Source organism: Seriola dumerili, unplaced genomic scaffold (genome assembly GCF_002260705.1).
Source record: "Seriola dumerili isolate Sdu_G_001 unplaced genomic scaffold, Sdu_1.0 BDQW01000012.1, whole genome shotgun sequence".
Taxonomy (NCBI): Eukaryota; Metazoa; Chordata; class Actinopteri; order Carangiformes; family Carangidae; genus Seriola; species Seriola dumerili.
In genome coordinates, this window is record NW_019174267.1 from 2129602 (window position 1) to 2147294 (window position 17693).

At 46.1% G+C, this 17693-nt stretch overlaps 1 protein-coding gene across 2 annotated transcripts in view; it reads left to right on the forward strand.

Annotated features, from left to right (window-relative positions):
• Nucleotides 1-17693, forward strand: part of vps13c (vacuolar protein sorting 13 homolog C) — a 54595-nt gene that overhangs the window by 7187 nt on the left and 29715 nt on the right. For both annotated transcript variants that reach the window (XM_022750682.1, XM_022750691.1), the window contains exons 12-42: nucleotides 1-40; nucleotides 206-380; nucleotides 615-677; nucleotides 757-895; nucleotides 978-1078; nucleotides 1158-1300; nucleotides 1477-1669; nucleotides 1772-1886; nucleotides 2287-2423; nucleotides 2511-2643; nucleotides 2750-2867; nucleotides 5035-5167; nucleotides 5539-5611; nucleotides 7492-7592; nucleotides 7686-7833; nucleotides 7983-8062; nucleotides 8238-8297; nucleotides 8593-8743; nucleotides 8826-8942; nucleotides 9024-9127; nucleotides 9253-9420; nucleotides 13279-13583; nucleotides 13965-14112; nucleotides 14196-14304; nucleotides 14494-14621; nucleotides 14756-14912; nucleotides 16485-16564; nucleotides 16667-16726; nucleotides 17083-17236; nucleotides 17344-17463; nucleotides 17536-17639. The exon at nucleotides 1-40 is cut by the window's left edge and continues 67 nt beyond it. In XM_022750682.1, coding sequence (XP_022606403.1) covers nucleotides 1-40; nucleotides 206-380; nucleotides 615-677; nucleotides 757-895; nucleotides 978-1078; nucleotides 1158-1300; nucleotides 1477-1669; nucleotides 1772-1886; nucleotides 2287-2423; nucleotides 2511-2643; nucleotides 2750-2867; nucleotides 5035-5167; nucleotides 5539-5611; nucleotides 7492-7592; nucleotides 7686-7833; nucleotides 7983-8062; nucleotides 8238-8297; nucleotides 8593-8743; nucleotides 8826-8942; nucleotides 9024-9127; nucleotides 9253-9420; nucleotides 13279-13583; nucleotides 13965-14112; nucleotides 14196-14304; nucleotides 14494-14621; nucleotides 14756-14912; nucleotides 16485-16564; nucleotides 16667-16726; nucleotides 17083-17236; nucleotides 17344-17463; nucleotides 17536-17639 — 3857 coding nt within the window. The remainder of the gene's footprint in view (nucleotides 41-205; nucleotides 381-614; nucleotides 678-756; nucleotides 896-977; nucleotides 1079-1157; nucleotides 1301-1476; nucleotides 1670-1771; nucleotides 1887-2286; nucleotides 2424-2510; nucleotides 2644-2749; nucleotides 2868-5034; nucleotides 5168-5538; nucleotides 5612-7491; nucleotides 7593-7685; nucleotides 7834-7982; nucleotides 8063-8237; nucleotides 8298-8592; nucleotides 8744-8825; nucleotides 8943-9023; nucleotides 9128-9252; nucleotides 9421-13278; nucleotides 13584-13964; nucleotides 14113-14195; nucleotides 14305-14493; nucleotides 14622-14755; nucleotides 14913-16484; nucleotides 16565-16666; nucleotides 16727-17082; nucleotides 17237-17343; nucleotides 17464-17535; nucleotides 17640-17693) is intronic.

Consider the following 17693-nt stretch of genomic DNA (forward strand, 5'->3'; position numbering starts at 1 on the left):
TCAGGCCTGAAGTCCCCGTTGGCAGGAACACCAGAGTCTGGTGAGTTTAACAACAGTCCTGTTAGCGTCCCCACAGGCTGCAGTGTGCGTTACACACCAGGTCTGTCTTGTAGAGAGTGGAAACTTAAGCCTGCAGGGGGCGCTGCAGTACTGTATTCAGTCTCTGACCGTTTGGGGGTGTGCTTGTTTTCTGTGCCTCTGTCAGGTGGAGGTACAGCTTCAACAGCATCCTGGAGGTCCACATCCGGCGCTACAGTCACATGTGGTCCTGGTCCAACATCAAGCAGCACCGGGAGAACCTGAGGGCCTACAAGAGTGCCTACAAGTCCAAACTGCTGAGCCACAGCAAGTCTAGCCAGGACACAGAGCGGCAGATCCAGGTGACGTTAGATATCAACACCCCCGGAACATTTCTAGTTACTGTTTCTTGTTTATTCAGTCTCTGGTTCTTCACTGAGTCTCTCTGGTTTTCTGGTTATGTATGAACTCTGGGTGAGAAAATCAAACGTCTCCTGGACTCTCTCTGATTCTGTTTGTTGAAAATGACCTCAGACTCTTTCAGGGCTGGATCTGTGTTCTGGTCTGACTTGGTCTCTGGTGTCTGTCTCCTTCAGGACCTGGAGAAGGTTCTGGATGTGTTCAACATCACGTTGGCCCGACAACAGGCCCACATGGAGGTAAACATGATGAGGCGGTCTGAGGTGTCCAGACTGAGACCTGAGTCTGGTTTAACATGTGACCCTCTTCCTCGTACAGGTGATCCGATCAGGACAGAAGGTGGTGGGCAAGAAGGCAGCGGGGGGGCAGAAGCAGGGAGGAGGTTTCTTCAGCAGCCTCTTTGGGAGGAAGGCTAAGAAGGAGGAGCAGGAGCAGGAGGAGAGCAAGGACATGGAGAGTAAGCGACAGTTTAGATTTATCTGTAAAGAGATGGAGTGCCATCAGTCTGATGAACTAACCCCGCCCCCTGTGGCATTCAGGTTCAGGGCTGGATCAACTCATGACAGCCGAGGAGAAGGAGAAACTCTACACCGCCATCGGTTACAGCGGCAGCTCCCACAATCTGGCTCTGCCCCGACAGGTAGACTCACCTGCTGCTGTCCTCCGACTCATCCTGCAGTGCCTCCTTCAGGACTAACCTGACACTGTCTGTGTTTCAGTACGTCGCCGTCATTGTCACCTTCCAGCTGTTGAGGACGTCGGTGACGGTCAGAGAGCAGCCGGACGTCCCTGAGATCCTCAAGATTCAGATGCTCGACCTCAGCACCAAGATATCTCAGAGACCTGGAGCTCAGGCTGTCAGGTGAGTCCACCAGTAGGTGTGTCCACAGTCAGGTGGGTGTTTCCACAATCAGGTGGGTGTCTCCATAGAGAGCAGGGCTCCTGATGTTTCCTACTTTACAAAGGAAAATGAAAGTGGATGAAACAAGTGAGATTGATGTTGGTGTGTTTGATGTGAGCCTCTCTGTCGTCCTGCAGGGTGGAGGCAGTGTTGGAGCACTGGTACGTTACAGGTTTACAGCAGCAGGGGGCGGTGCCTTCACTCATCGCCTCAGTAGGAGACTCCGCCTCCTCTCTGCTCAGCGTTGTGTTTGAGTTGAACCCAGAGGAGAGCGCGGCTGACCAACTGCTCAGAGTCCATTCTCAGCCGGTGGAGATCATCTACGACGCGGTAAACAGCTGATCACATCTGTTGGTGTCAGTCAGTCCACCTGCAGGAACAAGTAATAAACAGTAGTGCTGGTTCTGGTCTTTCTGTCCTCTTGTCCTCCAGCTGACAGTGAACAGCATGGCCGACTTCTTTAAGACGGGGAAAGGAGTGGATCTGGAGGTCCTGACCTCGGCCACGCTCTCCAAGCTGGAGGAGATCAAAGAGAAAACCGCCACAGGTCAGATTCATGAGGTCACAGGTTCTGATCCAGCCTCAAGATTCTGGTGATCATATCACTTTTTATCCAGAACCACTAACCTCAGTAGACCAGAATCTCACAGTCCAGCTGAGTATTGATCTAAAACCTTTGACAGCAACTCTACAATAAGACATGTAATAGATTTCTATCTAGAACCAGTGAAGAACCAACATAAACCAGAGAGGACTTTAGCTCCACCCTGAAGGTCAGCCGACTGACCTCTGGACCTGAAGTCCTGACACAGAACTAGGAACCTGATCAGCTTCTGGTACCAACTTATAGAAATGATTGTGTGAGACTCTGAGTCCATCCATCCAGTTGATCCAGTAGAGGACAATGTGGTCCTCATTGAGGCTCTGACAGGTTGTGGTCTCTGCAGGTTTGTCTCACATCATTGAGACCAGAAAGGTCCTGGACCTGAGGATTGACCTGAAGCCGTCCTACCTGCTGGTACCGAAGTCTGGCTTCTACAGTGACACGTCAGACCTCATCATCGTGGACTTTGGCAGCTTCCAGGTCTGGTCCTCTTTCCAGGGGGGTGTTTGTGTGTCTGTTTGTGTGTAGTTGCACAGTGTGTTTATTTGTGTGTCTGTTTGTGTGTAGTTGCACAGTGTTGAGCAGAGCGGTCTCAGTGTGTCTTCGTCCTCCTCTTCCTCTCTGGAGGAGATCATGGATCGAGCGTATGAGAGATACAATGTGGAGCTGAGACGAGTTCAGGTTCTCTACAGCAAGTCAGGTACACAACAGACGCACACTGCTGTACAACTACACCAGCTACACACAACTACATACAACTACACAACAACAACAACGCCTACAGCTCAGCTGTACGTTGACTCCAGGTGAGGACTGGGTGTCGGCTCGACTGCAGGGATCATCAGTCCAACACATCCTCCAGCCCATGGACTTCACTGTTCACCTGGCCAAGTGCATGGTGGAGAAGGACGCCAGGATGCCCAGGTAAGACTGTCACCTGGTCTTGACTCACTTATTGTCTCAATTGCCGACTCACCTGCTGACTCACCTGCTGCCTCACCTGCCAACTCCCCTATTGACTCACCTGTTCACTCATCCATTGATTCACCTGCCAACTCACCTATTGACTCACCTGTTCACTCACCTATTGATTCACCTGCCGACTCACCTGTCGACTCACCTGTTGTCTCACCTGCCGACTCACCTGTTGACTCACTTATTGACTCACCTGCTGACTCACCTATTGACTCACCTGTTCACTCACCTATTGATTCACCTGCTGTCTCACCTGCCAACTCACCTGCTGACTCACCTGTTGTCTCACCTATTGACTCACCTGTTGACTCACTTATTGACTCACTTATTGTCTCACCTATTGTCTCACCTGTTCACTCACCTATTGATTCACCTGCTGGCTCACCTGCCAACTCACCTGCTGACTCACCTGTTGTCTCACCTATTGACTCACCTGTTGACTCACTTATTGACTCACGTATTGTCTCACCTATTGACTCACCTGTTCACTCACCTATTGATTCCCCTGCCATCTCACCTGTTGACTCACCTGTTGTCTCAACCTATTGACTCACCTGCTGAGTCACCTGCTGTCTCACCTGTTCTCTCTCCTGTTGTCTCACCTATTGACCCACCTCTTGACTCACCTATTGATTCACCTGCCATCTCACCTGTTGACTCACCTGTTGTCTCAACCTATTGACTCACCTGTTGTCTCAACCTATTGACTCACCTGCTGAGTCACCTGTTGTCTCACCTGCTCACTCACCTGCCAACTCACCTGTTGACCCACCTGTTGACTCACTTATTGACTAATTTATTGTCTCACCTGCCGACTCACCTATTGATTCACCTGCCGATTCACCTGCTGACTCACCTGCCGACTCACCTGCCGACTCACCTGTTGACCCACCTGTTGACTCACTTATTGACTCACTATTGTCTCACCTGCTGCCTCACCTGCCGCCTCACCTGTTGACCCACCTGTTGACTCACTTATTGACTCCCTATTGTCTCACCTGCTCACTCACCTGCCGCCTCACCGGTTGACCCACCTGTTGACTCCCTTATTGACTCCCTATTGTCTCACCTGCTCACTCACCTGCCGCCTCACCGGTTGACCCACCTGTTGACTCCCTTATTGACTCCCTATTGTCTCACCTGCTCACTCACCTGCCGCCTCACCGGTTGACCCACCTGTTGACTCCCTTATTGACTCCCTATTGTCTCACCTGCTCACTCACCTGCCGCCTCACCGGTTGACCCACCTGTTGACTCACTTATTGACTCACTTATTGTCTCACCTGCTGCCTCACCTGCCGCCTCACCTATTGACCCACCTGTTGACTCACTTATTGACTCACTTATTGTCTCACCTGCCGACTCACCTGCTGCCTCACCTGCTGCCTCACCTATTGACTCACCTGTTCACTCACCTATTGATTCACCTGCCATCTCACCTGTTGACTCACCTGTTGTCTCACCTGTGGTCTCAACCTATTGACTCACCTGTTGTCTCAACCTATTGAGTCACCTGCTGTCTCACCTGTTCTCTCTCCTGTTGTCTCACCTATTGACCCACCTCTTGACTCACCTATTGATTCACCTGCCATCTCACCTGTTGACTCACCTGTTGTCTCAACCTATTGACTCACCTGTTGTCTCAACCTATTGAATCACCTGCTGAGTCACCTGTTGTCTCACCTGCTCACTCACCTGCCGACTCACCTGTTGACCCACCTGTTGACTCACTTATTGACTAATTTATTGTCTCACCTGCCGACTCACCTATTGATTCACCTGCCGATTCACCTGCTGACTCACCTGCTGACTCACCTGCCGACTCACCTGTTGACCCACCTGTTGACTCACTTATTGACTCACTTATTGTCTCACCTGCTGCCTCACCTGCCGCCTCACCTATTGACTCACCTGTTCACTCACCTATTGATTCACCTGCCATCTCACCTGTTGACTCACCTGTTGTCTCACCTGTTGTCTCAACCTATTGACTCACCTGTTGTCTCAACCTATTGACTCACCTGCTGAGTCACCTGTTGTCTCACCTGCTCACTCACCTGTTGTCTCACCTGCTCACTCACCTGTTGTCTCACCTGCTCACTCACCTGTGTTCCAGGTTCAAGGTGTCAGGTGAGCTGCCTCTGCTGCACATTAAGATCTCGGACCAGAAGATCCAGAACATTCTGGAGCTCGTCGACAGCATACCCCTGCCTAACATGGGCTCCTCCCCCTCCACCCCGACAAAGAAGGTACACTTGGTACAGTCTGGCCTACTGAAGGTCCGCCCACTGCAATAAAAACCTCAAACTGTTGCTGTGAACGTTTGAGGAGGCACAGGCTAATACAGGGGGGTACAGGGTAATACAGGGTGGTACAGGGTAATACAAAAGTACAGGGTAATACAGGGGGGGTACAGAATAATAAAGGGGGAGTACAGGCTAATACAGGGTGGTACAGGGTAATACAAAGGTACAGGGTAATACAGAGGGGGTACAGAATAATACAGGGGGAGTACAGGATAATATAGGGTGGCACAGGGTAATACAGGGGGGCACAGGGTGATACAGGGGGGGCTAAAAGGTTGAGCTCAGCGCTGATTAGACCATGTTTCCCTCTGTAGGTGCTGTCGTTGGCGGAGGTCAGACCCAAAGCACTTGGCCTGCCCCCCGCCCTCCTTGGCACCATGGAAACAGGTCAGTGCTTCCTGCGATCTGATCGGCTGCTAAACATTGTTGTAGACCTTAGAAAGATTTGTTCTTTGTTTGCCTGAAAGAAAAGTTTTCACTCTTTGAATAGGAACTTTTACTGATGGAACTGATGTTTATCATCCGATTGTGTTACAGTCAGACTCAGATTGTGTTACAGTAAGACTCAGATTGTGATACTGTGACAGACTCAGATTGTGTTACAGTCGAACTCAGATTGTGGTACAGTCAGACTCAGATTGTGATACTGTGACAGACTCAGATTGTGATACTGTGACAGACTCAGATTGTGATACTGTGACAGACTCAGATTGTGTTACAGTCGAACTCAGATTGTGGTACAGTCAGACTCAGATTGTGATACTGTGACAGACTCAGATTGTGATACTGTGACAGACTCAGATTGTGGTACAGTCAGATTCAGATTGTGTTACAGTCAGACTCAGATTGTGATACTGTGACAGACTCAGATTGTGGTACTGTCGGACTCAGATTGTGGTACAGTCAGATTCAGATTGTGTTACAGTCAGACTCTGATTGGGATACTGTGACAGACTCAGATTGTGGTACAGTCAGATTCAGATTGTGGTACTGTCGGACTCAGATTGTGATACTGAGTCAGACTCAGATTGTGTTACAGTCAGACTCAGATTGTGATACTGTGACAGACTCAGATTGTGTTAGAGTCAGACTCAGATTTTGTTACAGTCAGACTCAGATTGTGTTACAGTCAGACTCAGATTGTGATACTGTGACAGACTCAGATTTTGTTAGAGTCAGACTCAGATTGTGTTACAGTCAGACTCAGATTGTGATACTGTGACAGACTCAGATTGTGTTAGAGTCAGACTCAGATTTTGTTACAGTCAGACTCAGATTGTGTTACAGTCAGACTCAGATTGTGATACTGTGACAGACTCAGATTGTGTTAGAGTCAGACTCAGATTGTGTTACAGTCAGACTCAGATTGTGATACTGTGACAGACTCAGATTGTGTTACAGTCAGACTCAGATTGTGATACTGTGACAGACTCAGATTGTGTTAGAGTCGAACTCAGATTGTGATACTGTGACAGACTCAGATTGGGATACTGTGACAGACTCAGATTGTGGTACTGTCGGACTCAGATTGTGGTACAGTCAGATTCAGATTGTGTTACAGTCAGACTCAGATTGGGATACTGTGACAGACTCAGATTGTGGTACAGTCAGACTCAGATTGGGATACTGTGACAGACTCAGATTGTGGTACAGTCAGATTCAGATTGTGTTACAGTCAGACTCAGATTGTGATACTGTGACAGACTCAGATTGTGGTACTGTCGGACTCAGATTGTGGTACAGTCAGATTCAGATTGTGTTACAGTCAGACTCTGATTGGGATACTGTGACAGACTCAGATTGTGGTACAGTCAGATTCAGATTGTGGTACTGTCGGACTCAGATTGTGATACTGAGTCAGACTCAGATTGTGTTACAGTCAGACTCAGATTGTGATACTGTGACAGACTCAGATTGTGTTAGAGTCAGATTCAGATTGTGTTACAGTCAGACTCAGATTGTGATACTGTGACAGACTCAGATTGTGTTAGAGTCAGATTCAGATTGTGTTACAGTCAGACTCAGATTGTGATACTGTGACAGACTCAGATTGTGGTAAAGTCAGATTCAGATTGTGTTACAGTCAGACTCAGATTGTGATACTGTGACAGACTCAGATTGTGTTAGAGTCAGACTCAGATTGTGTTACAGTCAGACTCAGATTGTGATACTGTGACAGACTCAGATTGTGTTACAGTCAGACTCAGATTGTGGTACAGTCAGATTCAGATTGTGTTACAGTCAGACTCAGATTGTGTTACTGTCAGACTCAGATGAAGACACCAGTGAGAGGTCCACAGATGAAGACCACCAGCGCTCGGCTCTGGAGGAACTCACGGATGTTCACTTCAAGTTTGAAGTCAGAGAGGTGCGTTTGTTTTTCTGCTCTCAGATCAGGTTGTCATGTTACTCAGAGTGGGCGGAGTTTAATGTTCACTGAAAACGTGTGTGGGATGTTCAGGTGCTGTTGGAGCTGACCCGGCAGGTGGACCAGGAGAAGACCATCCTGTCATTCAGCATCCGTCAGCTGGGCGCTGAGGGGAAGAGGCGGAGCTTTGACCTGAGCATCACCTCATACCTGCGCAAAGTCACACTGGACTACTGTGGAGGTGACGGTAAACTCATGTGTCTGTGAGCAGAGGTACACAGTAACAGAATAGGTGTTCATGGGGCGGAGTTTCTCCCTTTGAGCAGTTAGTGGGCGTGGCCTATTGTACTGTCTGTTGTTAAAGTGTGTGTTTTTTAAACTGTGTTTCAGATGGTAGGAATCAACCTCTGCACCTGATCAGGTCGTCAGAGCAGCAGGGCTCCAACCTGCTGAAGGTGGAGTTAATCAAGGTGAGCACCAACAGCCTCACCTGTTCAGACACAGAAAGTGTGAGGTATCAGACTGTGTGTGTGTGTGTGTGTGCGGGGGGGGGCACAAGTGTCAGGATCCACCTGACAACACGAATAACACACACACACACACACACACACCACTGAAGCTAATTGTGTGTCTGTTGTCCCGCAGGCCGACCCCAGCGGTCCTAGCTTCCAGACTCTGTTCGACAACACCGAGCAAACACTGAAGGTGGGTGGAGCAGGGGTTTCTATAGCAACAGATGTGTGTCTGTTTTGAACAGGTCAGGACTCATGAATCTGCTGCCCCGTCTGGTCTGAAGAGGATTCTGTCACTGAACAAACGGAGACATTATAACATGAAACGTATTAATATATATATAAATGTATATAAACATATAGACGTTAGATTCAGAGCCTCAGTCTTGCTGTAGCTTCTCAGCACCTGAAGATCATGAACTTACATGAAGCTGTCAGGGACCTTCACTCTGCCAGGTGTTCAGTTGTTTTTACCTGGTGTGTTTCAGGTGGAGTTGTCCTCTCTTGACTTCCTCCTTCACACTAAAGCTCTGCTGTCGACCATCAACTACCTGAGCAGTGCCCTGCCATCGCAGCTCGCCACCATGCGAGAACAAGACGCCAAAAAGCAGGTGGAGAAGACGGGACAAGGCCGGACAGGTGAGTCCAGACTGACTGTTCTCGGGTCAGTCACCTGTCCTGTCTGATGTTGTGTCTGACAGGAAGTGTCTTCCTCCTGCAGTGGCTAAAGGAGCCAGAGATGGCGGCATCTTCAGCTTCAAACTGTTCGCCATGTTGGGCTGTTTCCACGTGGAGGTGTGCGATGACCGCTGCAGCATCGCTGACATCAGAGTCCAAGGTACCGACACGTCTCAGTCCGAACTCCAGAGGTGAGCTGAAGGTTTAAACTAAAACCTTCGTCACTGTCGCCCCCCTGCAGGAATTGATGCTTCGGTGCTGGTGCAGGCGAAAGAGACGGAGGTGTTTGCTCGACTTAGGGACATTGTGGTCACAGACGTCAACCCTAGAACTGTCCACAGGAAGGTGTGAGCCCGATGACAGACCTGAAGTCTTCACTGTGTCTCAGTTATCATCACTGTTCATATAGAACTGTAGACAGTGTTAACCATGTGACTCCTTCTCTGAATGCTGATTGGATCTTGTTGCAGGCTGTGTCCATCATGGGTGAGGAGGTGTTCAGCTTCAAACTGTCCTTGTTTCCGGGGGCGACAGAGGGGGAGGGCTACACCGACACGTCCAAGGTGGACGGGAAGGTCACGATGCGTCTGGGCTGCATCCAGATCGTCTACCTGCACAAGTTCCTCATGTCACTGCTGGTCAGGCGTTTTGTATATATACACGTATATACATGTACATAGAGTTACATATAAAGTTACATATATACACACATTTCCACATGTAGCGAAATCTATGGTTAGAATGACAGGTTGGCTGTATTCTCTGGTTTCTGTTTTCATTTCATTCTCTATTGATTGATCAGTATCAGTTCAATATCTGTATCATGTCTGTTGTCTTTTCTCTGTCTGATCATTTCAGTGTAAAGTCACTGACTGAAAAACTTTCACCTGACTGTAAATTCTCCATAATAATCATGGAAATTATAATAATAACAATAATAATGGTAATAATAATAATAATGGTAATAATAATAATAATGATGATAATGATGATAATGATGGTAATAATAATTATGATAATAATAATGTTAATAATAGTGATGATGATGATAATGCTGATGATAATAATTATAATGATGATGATAAGGGTAATAATAGTAATAATGATGATGACAGTGAGAAACAAAGAGACGAAAAGTTCCTGAATTTAAAGAGACAGTTTTCTCTGTTCTGTCTCAGCTGGTGGAGAATTTACAGTCATGGAAACTCTTTAAATGAACTTTGTTTTTTCTTCCGTGGTTCTGTTTGTGGTTCTGTTTGTTGTTCTGTTGTTCTCATTGTTCTGTTTTGGTTCTGTTTGTTGTTCTGTTGTTCTCATTGTTCTGTTTTGGTTCTGTTTGTTGTTCTGTTGTTCTCATTGTTCTGTTTTGGTTCTGTTTGTTGTTCTGTTGTTCTCATTGTTCTGTTTTGGTTCTGTTTGTTGTTCTGTTGTTCTCATTGTTCTGTTTTGGTTCTGTTTGTTGTTCTGTTGTTCTCATTGTTCTGTTTTGGTTCTGTTTGTTGTTCTGTTGTTCTCATTGTTCTGTTTTGGTTCTGTTTGTTGTTCTGTTGTTCTCATTGTTCTGTTTTGGTTCTGTTTGTTGTTCTGTTGTTCTCATTGTTCTGTTTTGGTTCTGTTTGTTGTTCTGTTGTTCTCATTGTTCTGTTTTGGTTCTGTTTGTTGTTCTGTTGTTCTCATTGTTCTGTTTTGGTTCTGTTTGTTGTTCTGTTGTTCTCATTGTTCTGTTTTGGTTCTGTTTGTTGTTCTGTTGTTCTCATTGTTCTGTTTTGGTTCTGTTTGTTGTTCTGTTGTTCTCATTGTTCTGTTTTGGTTCTGTTTGTTGTTCTGTTGTTCTCATTGTTCTGTTTTGGTTCTGTTTGTTGTTCTGTTGTTCTCATTGTTCTGTTTTGGTTCTGTTTGTTGTTCTGTTGTTCTCATTGTTCTGTTTTGGTTCTGTTTGTTGTTCTGTTGTTCTCATTGTTCTGTTTTGGTTCTGTTTGTTGTTCTGTTGTTCTCATTGTTCTGTTTTGGTTCTGTTTGTTGTTCTGTTGTTCTCATTGTTCTGTTTTGGTTCTGTTTGTTGTTCTGTTGTTCTCATTGTTCTGTTTTGGTTCTGTTTGTTGTTCTGTTGTTCTCATTGTTCTGTTTTGGTTCTGTTTGTTGTTCTGTTGTTCTCATTGTTCTGTTTTGGTTCTGTTTGTTGTTCTGTTGTTCTCATTGTTCTGTTTTGGTTCTGTTTGTTGTTCTGTTGTTCTCATTGTTCTGTTTTGGTTCTGTTTGTTGTTCTGTTGTTCTCATTGTTCTGTTTTGGTTCTGTTTGTTGTTCTGTTGTTCTCATTGTTCTGTTTTGGTTCTGTTTGTTGTTCTGTTGTTCTCATTGTTCTGTTTTGGTTCTGTTTGTTGTTCTGTTGTTCTCATTGTTCTGTTTTGGTTCTGTTTGTTGTTCTGTTGTTCTCATTGTTCTGTTTTGGTTCTGTTTGTTGTTCTGTTGTTCTCATTGTTCTGTTTTGGTTCTGTTTGTTGTTCTGTTGTTCTCATTGTTCTGTTTTGGTTCTGTTTGTTGTTCTGTTGTTCTCATTGTTCTGTTTTGGTTCTGTTTGTTGTTCTGTTGTTCTCATTGTTCTGTTTTGGTTCTGTTTGTTGTTCTGTTGTTCTCATTGTTCTGTTTTGGTTCTGTTTGTTGTTCTGTTGTTCTCATTGTTCTGTTTTGGTTCTGTTTGTTGTTCTGTTGTTCTCATTGTTCTGTTTTGGTTCTGTTTGTTGTTCTGTTGTTCTCATTGTTCTGTTTTGGTTCTGTTTGTTGTTCTGTTTGTGGTTCTGTTTTGGTTCTGTTTGTTGTTCTGTGTGTGGTTGTGTCTGTTGCTCAGGTTCCTGTCTCATGTTGATGTGTTTGGTTCTTTCAGGCTTCTTTTTGCGTTCAGTATACGTCAGCTGACGAGGTACAGCTTCCAGCACGCAGCTCTGATCTGCATCAAACCTCCTGCTTTAGCTTCACTCACCTTCAGTCCACTTCAGACCTCATCCCATCAGGACCCGGTCTCTGTGGACCCATTAACCCCGGTCAATGTCTGGTTTTCAGCCGTCGGCCCGGGTTAATCCAAACACACAGAGAACTCACTGTGACGGTGTTTGAACCCAGTTTAACTCAGAGGGGTGGAGACAATGACCGACACCAAGCACACCCACAACATCAGAGCAGCTTTTTACACAAACTGAAAACAGGAAGTCAGCTGAGTTTATTCTGTTTCTATATCCATCAGAAAACAAACCTGCTGCTGGTTCATTGAACCAATCACTGCCATCAATTGTTAATATTTCAACAACTGTTGGCGTGTTCAAGGACACTGGTGAGAATCTGATTATCAGCCAGTTTAGATAATCAATGCAACACCTGAGCAGCTCTCAGACTTAAATGTCAGATGTCATATTGTCCTTAACATCACCACCAGAGAGAGCTGTTTATTTTACTGCTCACCACAACACACAGGCGTCTGCGCTATCAGCATGTGAAGAGTTGTCCGAATCTGGACTATCAGAGAGGCATTCATGGAGACTCTGTAGAACAGAGATTCACTGAGATAGTGTCTGTAATGATTTCACACTTTAAAGTCAAGTGTAATGAGCCCAAACTACAACTCTGTCAGTGTCAGCTGTTACAACAACCAGATGTTGTGTTCATTGTTATTAGTCTACTTTTGTTTTGAGCGATAATTCTGCAGCTCTCTGGAGAGTTGTCACACTTTGTTTGTCATTTAAAGTTTGTAGAGGTCCAGCAGATTCATCCTCTGTTTCCTCCTGTTGTTAGTGCACTTGTCATTTAAATCTTTATCCAAGGACAGAGACAAAAACCTGAACACACCTGTAAACTCCACCCATCTGAGACAGTGAGAATGCCAAAACAAACGCTCTGAGTATTTGCAGGTTGTGTTTGAGTCTGCTCTGACAGGCTGAGCACGGATGGAGGGATGAAGGAAAAGATGAGGAATGCTTCTTCTCATGCACATGTAACAACAATCAGAGCTCACTTCCTCCATACGTGCTATGCATCTCACACAGCTGCCATCATTAACCCCCCCATCCACACTGTCACACCCCCGTCAGTCACATGACCTCTGCCTATGCGACCTCACTTCCCTCCTTGAAAATGGTTTTGAACTTTATGAACTTCATTCTTGTTTCATGAACATTTGTGAAGTGTTGATTCAGAAACATGTCAACAGAGTGAATGTTGTTCTTCACAAAGTGTCAACAGGACTTTAACAGAAACTTAAAAACAGTTGAGTTTGAATCTAATGTGTAAAAGATTCAGTCAGTGGTTTTATCAGTGAGAGATAAACCATGCGACTGTAATTAATGTGATGTTGATGTTATTCTTCCAAACGTTTATGAAACAGAAATGAACCGTACGCTCACGACTAGGCAGTGAACGCCTCAAATCGACTCCCTCTCACTGGGTCCTTTATGGCTTCTCTCTGTGTCTTTGTTGTGTCTCACTCCTGGTTTATTTTGTCCTTCAGATGTTTGTCGACAACTTCCAGACAGCTAAAGAAGCTCTTAGCGCTGCCACAGCTCAAGCCGCAGAGAAGGCGGCATCCAGCGTTCGAGACTTTGCCCAGAAGAGTTTCCGTCTGTCCATGGACATCAAGCTGAAGGCTCCGCTCATCATCATCCCCCAGTCCTCCACCTCCCACAATGCAGTAGTGGTGGACCTGGGTCTGATCATGGTGGGAAACAGCTTCTCCCTGCTGCCTGTTGAAGGATTCTCTCTGCCGGCCGTGGTGGAGAAGATGGATGTGAAGCTGACGCAGCTGAAGCTCTCCAGGTATCAACCAGATAAAGTCTGAGGATCCGTGTTGAGCAGGGATCTGTGGTGAATTCAGACCTGTTGACCAATAACAAACCGTCCTAACAGCTGAGCTCTGAATACACGGAGACCCGGAAAGTCCAAACCAGAGGACACTCATAGCGTGTCATTTCACTCTGATATCAACAGCTTATTGGTTTAAAGCAGTGACCAGTTTGGACTGATGGATCTGAACAGACTGATCACAGCTGGTTCTCCACAGAACAACAAAGCTCTGAAACACAGAACCTGAGTCGTGGTTGTTGTTGTTGTTTGTCTTTGCTCTGAGCTGCATTAAAATGTGATGACGCTCAAACAGAGACCGAAAGCTGAGTAAATGTTGAACAAATGTAATTTCAGAGCCACACTGAAGTCAGGCTCCTCTCAGCCGGACATTGAGATCCTTCAGCCAATCAACACAGAGCTGCTTGTCACCCGAAACCTGGCTGCTTCCTGGTTCACCAAGATCCCAGGAGTCCAGGTCCAGGGAGTTCTACGGTCCCTCAATGTAGGTCTCTTATGTGCAGTGGGTTAAACTGAGATGAAACTGTTGGTCAGAGTAAGACATGAAACTGTGCTGTCCTCCATTAGATGAGTCTCGGTGAGGAAGACCTCGCTGTGCTCATGAAGATCTTAGTGGAGAACATCGGGGAGGGAAGTAAGGAGCACAGCGTGGAAGTAAAAAGACAGGTGGCTCAAGGTAAGTTAAGTCTTGGTGCATGATGGGAAATCTGACAAAAACTCTACAGACCCAAGAATGAGTAAAGATTGATCACGTCCTGATACTGTTTATTTATTATAATTCATATTTAAAACCTAATTTGACCTGGTTGACATCATCTTAGTGTTGCCAATAGACACTAAAAGAAACTTTTTAATGTCTCCTCAGGGAAGGCGGAGCTAGCTGAGCATGCAGAGGTGGTGCCACTACAGAGGGGAGCTGGTGTGATACCTCACACCAATGGAGGCTTGACTGAAAACACCATCAACATTCTCCTCAACTTCGAAATCAAAGAGGTACAAAATCTACGGCCAGACTTTTCTCTGTTCCTAAAGAACCACAGCTAATACCCACATGGTCCTGAAGCTGAAGTCTGTTCAGGAATAATTTCCCCTCATCAACTCTGTCAACTCCATGTCCTCTTTTCAAGGTGCTGCTGACCCTGAAGAAACCCATAGAGCAGAAAGAGTCGCCTTTCCTGCTCTTTCACATCGCTCACCTGGGCATCGACACCAAAGTCAGGAAGTATGACATGTGTGCCACAACGTACATCAACAAGATCACCATGAAGTGCCTGGAGTTCAACGGTCAGACAAATACAAGTCCAGTTGCCTTCGATTTAATTTGAGAGGGGGATGGAGTCCTATGGTTTCTATGGTGTCCTGTGGTTTCTGTGGCGTCCTGTGGTTTCTGTGGTGTCCTGTGGCTTTATATGGTGTCCTGTGGTTTCTATGGTGTCCTGTGGGTTCTGTGGTGTCCTGTGGTTTCTGTGGTGTCCTGTGGCTTTATATGGTGTCCTGTGGTTTCTATGGTGTCCTGTGGGTTCTGTGGTGTCCTGTGGTTTCTGTGGTGTCCTGTGGCTTTATATGGTGTCCTGTGGTTTCTATGGTGTCCTGTGGGTTCTGTGGTGTCCTGTGGTTTCTGTGGTGTCCTGTGGCTTTATATGGTGTCCTGTGGTTTCTATGGTGTCCTGTGGGTTCTGTGGTGTCCTGTGGTTTCTGTGGTGTCCTGTGGCTTTATATGGTGTCCTGTGGTTTCTATGGTGTCCTGTGGTGGTGTCTATGGTTTCCTGTAGTTGTGACTATTAGGGCTGCTCAATTATGGCAAAAATCATAATCACGATTATTTTGATCAATATTGGGATCACGACTATTCAGCACGATTTCTCATTGACTTTGGAAAAATACAGAAAAAAATTATTTCAAAACAAAAAGTGTTGTGTCTATGTAGTTATTCCCGCTATACATGATATAAGTTAAAGATATCTGAGCATGATACCCCCCACCCCGACCACCACCACCACCACCGACTTGAAACAGAATTTCTTAACGACAGTTCAGATGATTTAATAGCACATCCAGAACAATCAGCTGGATAATGGTCAGTTTCATCATTAACCCATGTTGGTATAATGTAGGTAACTCTGTGTGTGGGCTGCAGGCTGTAGCATACAAAACACACCTGACGCAACGATGGATGCGCTACAAGCTAGTCAGTAGGAAACTGTACATTTCTCCGTCTGCATGTGATGGACCGAGGTTGCTCGTGTTTCCGTCCTTACATGAAAAAGCCTGAACCACACTTCAATATGTTTAGTTGTGTCCATTGTCACTAAGTGCAGGGTGTGTGTGTGTGTGTGTGTGTGTGTGTGTGTGTGCGTGTGTGCGCGCTCCAAGGTGTGTGAGAGCGCTGCCCTGCCCCTCACACACAGGGTCAGAGAGAGATGCAGATGAACTTCTGCATAGGGAAAAGCAAAAATACATCATAGACAAATGTCTTCATCAGAAACTGGGTTGGTGAATGTGAAAGAGAACTTTTATGTTACAACAACAAATACGAAATCTATTTTACTAATTCCTTCAGTACCGAAAGCGGAACCGATAACGTCAGATGGTTATTGTAGGGAGGCCGAAATTTGTTGTGAAACAGAATGCCGCACAATACTAATTTTCTCTCGTTTATCTTGTTTTCATAATTGTTGGAAGCGAAAATCATAATCAAAAATAAAATTCGATTAATTGCCTAGCCTGAGTGTCTACGGTTTTCTGTAGTGGTTTCTATGGTTTCCTGTGGTGGTGTCCTGTAGTGGTTTCTATGGTTTCCTGTGGTGGTGTCCCCGGCAATGACAGTGCGATACCTTTAGTTTGATCTTGTTTCAGATTCGAGTGGCGAGCCTCTGTGCCTCATTAGCTCTTCGGTGGAGTCTGGAGCTGAACTGCTCAAAGTGCAGTATTTCAAGGTGATGACATCACTAAGTGACATTATATCTGATTACCTGTTCAGATACATTGTGCTGTCATTATTCAGAACAGTGACTAACCCCCTGACTGTGTTTTCTCAGGCTGACCGCTCAGGGCCGAACTTCTCCACCACCTACAAGAACACTGAGCAGATGATCAATGTGAGTGACAGTTCCTCCACTGACACTCACCTGCACGTCATCAGTTCATGTCTTTTTGCTCCTACTGAGATCCTCCCATACTGAGATCATGCCATCATCATGTCATTGTCTGTGTGGGAAATAAAAACCACTGTGGCTCCATTTGATGGTTGACACTGTATGAGACAACAAAGTGATTATTGACAAATTCCTCCAACTTCTCCAAAAGTGTCCTGGAAGGAATGAAAGGGACTGAGTGACTTCCCTGAAGGAGGAGCTCCATCTGAAACTTCATAGTTTCAACTTCACTCTTAAATCACAGACCTATTAATGAAAGCTTCACAGATCAGTGTTCCTCTGTCACACCTGTTCTCCAGGTGACCTTCACCTCCCTCGACTTCATGCTCCACACTGAGGCTCTGCTCTCGACCATCAACTTCCTGTCGGCAGCGCTGTCGTCCAGCAGCATGTCGTCTGTAGAGAGAGCGACCAAACTGAAGACAGAGGACAAGACAGTGTCTGCCAAGTCCAGTCAGTTCAACACACACACACACACACACACACACACACCCACACACACACACACAACCGTCAGACATCTTTAAAGCAGCACGTCATTTTGTTGTGTTTCCTGTCAGCTGCCCTGGTCTCACCTGCAGACAGTGAGGTCATCGACCTGAAGGTGGTGGTAACACTGGGAGCCTTCAATGCTTTGGTGTGTGACCAGAGCTGCAACATGGCTGACATCAAGATCCAAGGTAAGGGATCACAGCTCAGTGTGTCTGCCGTCACTGACCCGACCTCCATTAACCCACCTGTCCTGTCCTCAGGTATTAATGGTTCTTTACTGATGCAAGGACCTCAGATGCACATATCAGCCCGCCTACGAGATTTCATCGTTCTCAACGTTGATCCTAGAAGCATCCACAAGAAGGTCAGTCAGTTGTCTCACCTGGACGACCTCCGACCTGAACTAGACCAGACTGTC